Source organism: Rhinoderma darwinii, chromosome 2 (assembly GCF_050947455.1).
Source record: "Rhinoderma darwinii isolate aRhiDar2 chromosome 2, aRhiDar2.hap1, whole genome shotgun sequence".
NCBI classification, from domain to species: domain Eukaryota; kingdom Metazoa; phylum Chordata; class Amphibia; order Anura; family Rhinodermatidae; genus Rhinoderma; species Rhinoderma darwinii.
In genome coordinates, this window is record NC_134688.1 from 239,480,924 (window position 1) to 239,492,562 (window position 11,639).

At 37.6% G+C, this 11,639-nt stretch overlaps 1 protein-coding gene across 1 annotated transcript in view; it reads left to right on the forward strand.

The window, feature by feature from the left end:
* Nucleotides 1–11,327, forward strand: part of BRIP1 (BRCA1 interacting DNA helicase 1) — a 290,696-nt gene extending 279,369 nt beyond the window's left edge. The window contains exons 17-20 of the mRNA XM_075852992.1: nt 2,420–2,532; nt 4,843–4,922; nt 7,992–8,330; nt 9,337–11,327. Coding sequence (XP_075709107.1) covers nt 2,420–2,532; nt 4,843–4,922; nt 7,992–8,330; nt 9,337–10,124 — 1,320 coding nt within the window. The 3' untranslated portion in view covers nt 10,125–11,327. The remainder of the gene's footprint in view (nt 1–2,419; nt 2,533–4,842; nt 4,923–7,991; nt 8,331–9,336) is intronic.
* The last annotated feature ends 312 nt before the right edge of the window (nt 11,328–11,639 follow it).

Sequence of the window (11,639 nt, forward strand, 5' to 3'; positions counted from 1 at the left end):
ATGGTTTCCGTTTGTCTCTGTTCCGTAAGGTTTCCGTTTTTTACACGTAAACAATAGTGCAGTTGACTGCACTATTGATCCCGTCAGAAAAGCGTAAACCTTACGGAACGGAGACAAAAGGAAGCATTACCATTGAAATTAATGGTAATGCAAACGGAAGCTATGGTTTTCGTTTGCACTGCCGTTGATGGGTTCCTCTGACGGAACCCATCAACGGAAGCCGAACGCTGATGTGAACAGGCCCTTAGAGGATGGAAATGGATGTATTTGTTTTCAGACATTGTTATTTGTATAAATTCTTATCAGGCAGTTCATGCTCCTGTAATTTCCTTATATCTATACATAGGCCTGCTTGCCTTTATCTATATTGTGTCTTTATTTCTTTATTTACTTTTCAACCATTGACATACGAGATCTGTACAGACTACTTTATTTTGGTCATTGACACAAGAGCAGCGTGTTCTAGCATTTCGAGTGTCTCGAAGGGTTTTATTTTTCCACCTTTCACTTTAAGAGAAGATGCGCCATTCTGCCACATGCATTTCATCTGATTGAAGCATCTAATAAATCTACAGAATCAAATTCAATTTACTGTCTGGCTTGAAAGTTTGAATTTGTAAATTTGACAGTTTTGTAAATTTGTTTGAAAGGGCATAGGTACAGAAAATAAAATTTTGTACCCCAACCCATGTTGAAAATTACCTGTCAGAAATAGTTAGAAGTCTTCTGTATTTTTCCTGAAGCGCGTCCCTTCAGCTGTCAGTTTAAAAAGGTTAACACTGTACAAAAGAGCAATCCACAAGAAAAAAAACACAGGGAGAAAGCTTTACGGCGCAGCTTTTCGCTCAAAAGCCCATAAAACTCTGTTTTCAGATTTCAAACTTTTACAATCCAGGATTTGTGATGTTTGTCAAAACTTGTTACCATGCCAAAGTGCATTATTAGCTTTGCTGCTGGTGGAAACAGGACATCCTGGCGATTTACAGCCAGTTTATACCTGTCCACCTTTCTAGTTTTGTCGGGGTGCGTTTGTTGCTGGTCCATCACGGAGCTGATTTCCCATCACCAAAGTGCTTTCGAAATAAATGTGGAATTGAGCGGCAATGGTCAGGTGTAATATTCCGAGGTGCAGGCATCATGTTATTCGTGTTCATTGTTGCGGGTTACAAGTTGCTGCAATACATCTAATACAGTAAGATGTCAAAATAGTTTTCTAAAATCCTTTTCCTGTTTTTGTATTTTTTTTCTTATTGTTTAAATGCCCATTTACTCAACTAAATTAGCTTTTTAGGATTATATTCGAAGTAGATTATGAGGAGAGCATCAATATGTCTACATGTTTTAGTATTTGCAGCACTATATGAAGAGAAAATACATCCGTACATTTCATATCCTTTCTAATATTTGTTCATATACAGATCAGTATAATGGCTAGATTTAATAGTCCTCTCCAGACTATAGTTAATAGTTATTCCCTCTCTAAATGGTTTAGATCAGACCAGTCTTGCCTCCCCTCTTACTTCTTGTATAATATTTACTTAGCCTTGTTGCTACGTTTTTCACGTTTTGTTTTAGGAGCTTTATCCTTCTTTTTCCACTTTTCGTTACCCAAAAAAATGCAATGGAAAACTGGGATAAAAACGCAGTGTAAATCCAACCTTATAAAATTATAGTTCCGCATCGACCAAAAAAATTATGGTAAATTTTGTACAGATAAAGCCTTAATCAGACAGGTCTGTACATCTTATTTAGGGGGTTTTGCTCTTAACACTATAAGAACTTAACCTGGCTCATTGGTTATCCTGGGTTGGAGTCTCCGGCGAGGAATTCCATGTAATAAGCATTTTTTCTTATTATGCTCTTGGTATTACTCTTAATTTAGCGGCCATGGGATTATAAACATGACTTGGACAATACATTCTGCCACAAAATAGATAAAAGAAATAGCAATTGTATGTGACAAGCTCAATTCGAAGTGTGACACGCTAAGAAAGTAAAACAGTGTGTCAACATGTAAGACTCAATAGTTCAAAAAAGAAAAAAAAAACCTTTGCCTCAGATCTTCTGAGTGCTAATAGAAGTACATTACCGTGATGTTAAGTCTGCTTAGCTATTCCAAATAATATGAGTAACAGCCATAGAATTTTATTAATATTACATTCCTGGCAGCCAGGAAACATGCCAATATATACAAGCAGCCCATTTGGGATTTTGTGTGAAGTTTCTTTCGGTCACTTAACCCCTTAGGTGTGTTACGTGTATGTTCGGCAATGCAAAGTACTAATTATACTACAAGAGCAGTGGATGCACTGAAACCCCTACTTTCTGTGTAGGAACAATCAGGTCTTTGACTTATACGATATTCCTACTCGGACAAATCTCTGTGACTTTGATTTGTGTTGTTTTTTTTAAATTGTAGGTTGAACTGAAAAGGAAGTATAATGATCAACACTCAAAGACTAGAGGACTTTTGCCTGGCAGCCAGTGGTATGAGATACAAGCATACCGAGCCCTAAATCAAGCCTTGGGGAGGTAAGTTATTGTTACATGGACTAGTAATAATTATTTTATCGAGACTGTTACAGCTTTGCAGCTAGTCGTGTCTGGAAATCCCGCGATCACCAATATTTTGTTTACAACTATAGCTTCACTACAATGTATCCAAAACAGTTAAGTGGGAGTGATCACGCCTGGTTAGAGTACTAGCATAAGAAAGCCTAGGTAAGAAGTGTGGCTTTGTAATTGTTTAGGTAGTACTAGATTCTACCTTTAAAGCATGCATTGAGTATTTTTTTTTTTATACCTATGTGGGGGTTTACTTAAATAATAATTCATACACAAAATATATTGAAACCACAAAGTGTAGTTGTGATATGCTACCTATCAAAAATATGAATTCCTTTGGAACGGAGTAACCTTTGTATTATAAAATAGCTAGAAATTTCTTAGTAAATGTAACGATATCAACCTAAAGTAACAATATGGCAATGTTGGTAAGGAAATAATTGTCGCTAATATTAATGCTACTATGATGCTGTTTTTTGTAGAGACGTTAAGTTCTACTGTTTATTCTCCCAATTTTCTCTGCACATAATTATTTACCCAAAATTTTTTTATTATTCGAAATGAATTAAAACTTCCAAAGCCTTCTTTCCGTGTATTCACACAGCTCAGCGTTTTCATATAAGCCTGCATTTCTTATTTCACTTTAGAACAATTGGAGAACAAGAACATATTATGGCCTTGATTTCATAGGAATCATGTTTTATGTTCTTTCAAGCTGAAACTTGCAGTGTTTATTGTGTTTTTCATCGGCTATCATTCTCATGGATTATGTATTGTTCGGTTACAAAATGATGTATCTGCCAGTTGTAAACCAGTGCTCTATTATATTCCTGTTCATTGTAAGCAATAACTAGACAGGGCTCATGAATTCACAGCTACTTAATATTTCGGTAATTTGCTTATAAAGCTGGGGTCTAGTAAAATCTGACGGGTGCTGTTAAAAGCACTGACATCCACAAGTGTATGCAGCAGATAATATCCAGATGAACTGAAAACGGTAAATAATTAATAATCAGTTTGTACATTTATTTATAGAGCGGAGCCTACAAAACTGCTTTACTTCAATACAAATCACTTCAGTTCAGTTTCTCCTGCACGTATCGATTAAATGTGTTGCGCTGAACTATAACAAATAGCATATTGGATTTCTCATTGAGTGCCAGTCTGGCCTTCAGGAGCTCAAGTAACACAAAGCAATGCTTTCCGAAGTCTGCGAAATTAAAAAGAGAAAATAAAAATAGCAGTTCAGCTTTATTCACCTTGCGTTCAGTAGAACGTCACTTAAAGGCCATGCACAGGGAAAGAAAGTCACTAAAGACAAGTGACCTTTTACTTGAAGAGATCCTTCACCAAATTATGATATATGCTGACAGTGACAGAAAGTGGTCACATTTTGGGAGGAAAATGTCTACAAAGATTTATGGCAATAGAAGCAGAAAAGGCTTGAATCTGGCACTTGCCTGAAAATCTAGAAATGTTCTACCATGCAGAAACGGCACAACAATGTCAACTTTAGTTTTCTGTAAAGTGGAAAGTTCGAGGTGAGAGAATTCTTACAGGACAACATACAGCGAAGTTCCTTTAATCTGGCATTTGATAATCCACAAATACTCTTAACCCTGCACAGGACTGCGTGATAATCTGAAATTTCCCAAAAAGTAGAATACGGAGGATAACCAATTATTCGCCTGCAAAAGCAAAGTAACAATGACATAATTGGTGCTAATATTTTCGTCTGGGCTGTCTTACCTGAGTCCCCCTACCCTTAGAAGTACAATTTCTACACTTTGTTCTATGACTGTCTAATAATCCAAAACATCTGACAATCCGGCACCCAACAGGTCCTGTTAATTCTAGATTAAAGGAATTTTATAGCATTTTACTAATTCCATTAGGATCTTGTTAAAAATAAATAAAATTAAAGATGTAAAACTGGGCTTACATTCAAGATCGTCAGATAGGCATATACATCACCAGTGTCCGATATCTGCCCATGTGTGCCAGTTCCAAGGTTTGACTTCAAAAGTTTAACTCTTACGTGAGACACTCATATATCCTACACCCAATATGTGTTATGGGTGCTACCAGATTAACACAATGACTACTTTTACTTTGGATTGTGAGTCCCATCTACGTCAGATCCATCTTCAGAGCCTTGCACGCAGCTTAGCTTTTGTTTATGCACATTGTTTAGTACATTCTAATATTCAATGTGGGTATGGCCTGTTTTCTGCCACTTATCTGTTAATAATGGTTATTTATATTGATTTATTTTAGGTGTATCCGCCATAAAAATGATTGGGGTGCGCTTATTTTAGTTGATGACCGTTTCAGAAGCAATCCAAAGTATATAACTGGTAAGTGAAAAATGACTGCCTACCTTCGCTTCTGAGATGACCGCTGTCGCTTGGCAGATTTATATGACAGAATTACATTGCATGTTTTTACGGCACAAATGTGACCGTTTACTCCATATGGTTAGAGCAGGGACAAGCAATCTTGTTCTGATTCCAAATAAGATATTCAAGGCTCCACGGCGACACAAGGCAGCCTGCGAGTCGCAGTAAACCGCAGCAAGATCATTGTTTCCCTATGGGTAGAAAAGTGGTATGACTATTCCACATAGGGTAACATTGAGGCTTGCTAATAGTAATACTGTGGAGCCCTAGCGTGATATGTGATCTAAAGCAAGAGGAAAAATAAAAATCTTACCCGCGTTTTCTGCCTAATGTCCATACCTTTACTAATGCCAATTTTACATTTTGGTAAATTTAGATTATAGTTTTTTTCTTTTAACATTCTAACATATGATTACTAAATTACTGTTTGGTATTGGGGAGTATTCATACAGTTTACGTATACTAGAAAATACAATATATGAAAATAGTTTTACTTCAGCACACCTCTAAACATTTCTGCAGGATTGCTCTAAAGTGAGTCTAATTTTAGTAATACAAATTTCTGTGTTGCCCATATCGGCCAATCAAATTGCAGTTTTCATATTTCCAGTGCAGGCTTGAAAATGAATGAATAGATTTCATTGGTTGCTATAAACTTTGGCACTTCTGCCTGAGACCCTACGTTGTCTTTTAGAGTAGAGCTTTTTTTTTGTCCTTAGCCTTGTCAACATTAGATATAAATCATACAGGTGCTACAGGTATATTTTTTAAATTGCTTTTTTTCCTTTGAAAGCAGGAATTTTGAGATGATAAAATGCAGACGCAGCTATTTAATATTTCCTTTTATGTTTGTCTTCATGAGTGCATTGACTCTGCAGCCAGTAATGACCACAGGGAACTCACTGTATTGTTTTGTCACATGCAGTAATTGATTTTATGTACGTTTCTCATCTAAACACTTAAAAAGTGTCATTTATTAAGGCAGAACTGCTGTGCAAATCCCTAAATCCTCAGCCAGTGCAGCCAAAAAATAGTTGCAAGTGGACAAGTAATACAAAAAAGATCTTAAAATGGAGTTGTTACACTTCTTGTGTACGGCCAGTAGGGGGAGCTCAGATTCCATTCTAAATTTGAGAAAATCTATTTGTCTTTATATAAAGTAAAATCCTAGTAATATAAACACTTGTGTAGAAACACAGAAAACAAATAGAGAAGCACTTTTTTAATATAGGTATTTGACAGTATAATAATGCAATATAAATATTTTTTCATTGAATTAAAAGAAACAAATGCAAATACAATTTGAGGTGTAGCACAAATATACAATAGGTAAAACACTCATAGTACATACAGATCGCTGTTCATGTAGTTAAAGGGGTATTCCCAACTTCATTGGGAGTTCCACAAACTCCCATACATTAGAATGAAGAGAGACGCACGCATGTGCAGCCCTCTCTCCACTAGTCCCCGTCTGGAATCGGCAGCTTGGGCCGCCGCACCAGACAAAAACGGGGGTCCGTTCTCAATATAGGTGTGGGTACTAGAGCCGGCACCTGGAACTATCAGACATTTATGGCATATCCTGTGGATATGCCATAAATGTCTGAGTTAGGAAAACTTATTTAATAGAAATAAGCGCGCAAAATGCAATATGTGTCCTTTATTGATTCAGTCCCTGTCACAGCTATTGGAACAGCAATATATTGTATATATACACCATGGTCAGATTTACTAATACTATCTAATAGATTGTACTGCACATGCGCAGATTACGTCACGCTACACCCGGAAGAGACGGACCTCGGCATCACAGAGCAGAAAGTGGTTCAGCGCTGGCGGCTACTCCCTCTTCTGTTCTGTGATGCCGAGGTTCGTCTCCTCAGGGTGTAGCGTGACGTAATCTGCACATGTGCAGTACAACCTATTAGACCGGTGAAACTTGGCGCATTCAAGAGAATACGGGGTCAGACGTGAACTCAGCTTTTACACTGCCTGCCTCTGTCAATCAAAGAAGGAAGAGATGGACTGGAGATAGAAGCCAGAGCGGTTTGGAGCAACGGTGATGCCCTCTTTGCTCCAAAATGCTCATTTGCATATATAAAATAAAGTGATCCTCTCTGCATAGGAGCCACCCATGTGAAAAAGGAAAATAACGTTACATACAGGTGAGCCTACACTATATTACTCTGTTCCTAGTGTGATAGGCATATGTATGGTGACAGACTCCTGGAGTGCTGTAAAGCAATACCTTTTTATATATATATATATATATATATATATATATATATATATATATATACACCGTATCTGTGTGTATGTATACATATATATATCTGTATATGTATGTGTGTGTGTGTATATATATATATATATATATATATATATATATGATGTACCGATTGTTGTAAGTTCTAAGAATATTCGAAGTCACAAGCCGTTCCGTGACCATATAAATATGAGACCACAGGTCGAGTGTATATACAGGTCACAAAATTCTCAGAGGCCAATATTTTGTCATTTATAGTAGGGGGTACATTATTCCCTATATTGCATGCCTCAGCTGATTCAGAACCTCTTTTTAAGACATAATGATGGGAGATCTGCATGTCAATCAGTGGTTGACACATAAGGAACATCCTGCTAAAATGATCTACAATAGACCGCTTCTACATGAAGATGTAGGTAATGTCTATGTAACACCCCTCATCACTATAATCGTCAGGTTCTCACATAAGAATGAAATGTTTATCATATACAAGTATTATTTACAGATCTATCAATGGACAATTTGCACAGATGCGTGTTGTGTTTCTATTATCTCATACATAGTGGTTTAAGGCGAATGTATCATCATAAACTGACCGTATTTAAATCAAGTTTTTATTATGAACGTATTTATTATTTTTGTAAGTTCATTCTTTGTGGCGATCACTCATTTTTAAATTCCAGTTTTCACAATGGCCACTAGAGCGTTAACAGAATTGTATTGGAACTTAATCAAATATTTCTATATAATCTGTTTTACAGGACTGTCCAAATGGGTGCGACAACTGGTACAGCATCATTCCACTTTTAACAACGCTTTGGAGTCACTGGTAGCTTTTTCTAAAAATCAGCAACAGCAGGTCCAGGTATCAAATGTGGCCCGGGATGACCCGTGTCCTCAGGAGCCTTCTCTCTCCACCAAGGACAGCCTTATCAATTCTTCATTGCTGGAAATCTCTGTTCACCCTTCTGATAGTGTTTTACAACATACAGAAGCGACCCTTGCTACACCGATCCGTGCTCCTCAACCAACTGTAATCACAATTACATCTAATTCTGACCAATCAGGATCTGATGAAGATAAAAAAGGCAAAAATAAAGGTTTGTATAAAGACCATACTTTATTTAGCATTTATTCATTTGGAACACATCAGGGCCTTCTTAAAACAAAAGGTGTTCACATCACTTCCATCGCATATCCACATTTTTCTTTTGCATAATCGCAACAAAACCACTGAAAAAAATCGTATTAAAAAACACCCTTAGGCTTTTTGCCACGCTTTTTTCAGCGGAAACCGCGGCAAAAACCGCGCCAAACAACTGAATTTGTCTCCCATTGATTTTAATGGGAGGTGGAGGCATTTTTTTTACCGCGAGCGGAAAAAGAAGCGACATGCCCTATCTTGAGCCGTTTTCCGCCTCAAAAACCCCATTGAAATCAATGGGAGACGGAAATAAACGCGTTTTTTTCTTTCTGTTGAAGATAAAGCCAAAAAAAAAGCCTCAAAATTTGCGTCAAAAAAGGTGTGTGGTGCAAAACCACTTAAAAAAAAAAAAAAGTGGCGCTGATTTTTCCAGGCAGAATTTTCTGCCTGCAAAAAACTCTGTGTGAACAGGACCTAATTGTAGTAAAGACTACAAAGTTTTTTGTTTTTTTTAATGATTCCACAAAATCTTGCATAATATTGACCTGAAAAACTCATTTATCTGAAGAAGCCTAATGCTGTAAAGGTGGTCTTACATGGCCCAACTAAACGAGCACCGATCAACGAGACAGCTCGTTGATCGGCGCTCGTTTGCTCTTTTTTGCTCCCTTTATTTCTATCTAGTCGGCGGCACGTCTCCTTGTTTACACAGGGAGATGTGCTGCCGACAACAATAATATTTTCGACATTTAAAACGATACAGGCAGCCATCGGCTGATCGTTGCCCTGTTTACACAGAACACTCGTTTGCCCAATAACTGGCCCGTGTAAGAGGGGCCTGAAAGTTTGACCCTTTTCCAGATAAATGGAGGCACGTCTCCGTACATCATTGTGATTTCATCAACATACATAAGCATGCTGCTAGTCATGATCAGTAATGTTCTTATTTTGTCTTTCATTAGGTGATTTTGACGTTTTTGAAGCGCAGAGATCTAAAAATAAACATTTTAGAAGAGAAATCTATCCAACTAAAAAGCAAGTGACTGAAAAATCTGAGAAGCAACAATTGAACCTCTCAAAACAGAAGTCCTCTTTCTATTCTTTCTTCATCAGCAGACCACTCACCTCAACTCCTCTTCCCTCTTCTTCAAGGAGAGACTCTTACATAGACCCTGGTCTTGAGGTTACGAATGACCGTGTAGCACCTGAGGGAGGAGGTTTAGCCCCATCTTGCACAGGGACTTTCGACAGACCTGCTACGGCTAGTAATGAAGAATTTATTGAAAATGTATGTAATGTCAAACCACTATTTCGTGACCGCACAAAAGATGTTAACACTGTGTTAGAAAAAACGGAAAGCTCCGTTTCTGAGATCACCGAGGACGAGGATGTCACCATCCATTTTACTCCTGAACTTTTTGACAATGATATTCAGAGGCACAGTCCTGATATGAAGGGACAAGACAACTTTATGCTGTTTTTATCTGAGGATTGTTGCACTGGGGAAGTCGCACATAGCCAGGATAGCAATGCTGATGGCAAAGAGAGAGGGGCAGAAAATGATTTCAACTCTTGTAATTTGGACACCATAGTAAACCACGAGGTTGTATTACCAAGTGAGCGTTCTTCTGTTGATGCACACTGTAGTCATAAGATATTCACTAGTGCACAGGACGCTCAGTTTGTACCGGCAGACAAGAAAAAGAACAGGCTTTCTAGGTCAAAGAATAAAAGCTTTGTTTTTCAGTGAATGCCCTGTAAAAATTAACGCCATAGCTTTAATCCCTTCTCTATGCCATATAAGGGGAGGTGCCTATTTAAATTTACATAAAAGGGCGTTTATTGGCCATAATAGGCGTTTCTGGATAGAGGCAGACCTTAAAATGTCCCACAATTTGGAATTCAAATGTTGGGAGGTATGATAACGTTGCTTTGTCAGGTCCCCTATGCTGTTGTGTCTGAGCAGCATAAGAGAGAATATCTGTCTTAGGAATATATGGTTTTCTTTTATTTGATTCAGTATTTTCATGTAAAAAGCTGCTTAAGGGTACGAACCAACACAACGTAAACACTGCGGATTTTCCGCAACGGATTAATTGCGGACAATCCACAGCGTATTACAGTAGCATCAGTGTGGGTGAGATTTCAACAATTCCCGTCCCCACACTGTGGAAAAATGCACATAAATTTACAGGATGTGTCATAAATGTCAGATATATGCGGGTCCCACCTCTGGGACCTGCACCTATCTCTAGAACGGGGCCCCCTAAACCCTGTTCTAGCTTAGACTGCTATCACTGACTCCCGGCCACTTCCTGACTTTTATGGTCAAGAGTTATGAAAACAGCGTAGCTCGCTGAGCTCCGCTGTTTTCACCTTCATGGTCTGAAATCAGCTGACACACAAAGAGGTAGAACGGGGTTTAGGGGCCCCGTTCTAGAGATAGGTGCCAGTCCCAGAGGTGGGACCCACATCTATCTGACATTTGTGACATATCCTGTGGATATGTCATAAATGTCCCTCGTAGGGAAACCCCTTTAACTATATTCAACTGAAAACAATAAAATAATTTCCATACACTATGGGGCAGAGTGTACAAGATGGTAACCAAGAGTATAATGGTTGTTATCCAGAGAGCACTAAATAAATAACAGTGACAATATTTTTTTCTATTTTAACTGAAAAACATAACGTTTGTGTTAACCTTTAGATTACCTTGAGGCATTGTGGAAATCGGCTTCTGCTTTACCTGCTTCACTTTGCTGTAAATGTGTGCAATATTATGGGAGCAAAGTTTGGTGTGTTAGCTATGTTACAATGGCTTTCTGATCGGTATGTTTGGGGTTGTAAAATACGTAAGAATAATAATTGCCGTCTGATTTAATATTTTACCTTAATGTACATGTCAGATTTTTTTTTACCATTCATGATAGGTTTAGAATCAAGAAGTATACGCAACATTTTTGTAATCTATTTTCTGAAATAATTTTCATTAAAAATCTACTATACATACAAGTGGTTTTTATTTACTGCAACAGAAAATATAACAGAATACTTAAGTCAGTAGCTATGATTAGTTGTGATCATTTTTTTTTACTGTGTACAATTATTTTAAGGTAATATACGCTTTCCTGGTAAAATGTAATAATTCAGCTAAACTACATTTCACCCCTTCTGTTAGTTTTTATAGAAAAAGAATGTTCACTAGGCCAGTGGACAGAAGAGTTCCAGAAAATGACTAAATATACAAGGATATATTGTTCAA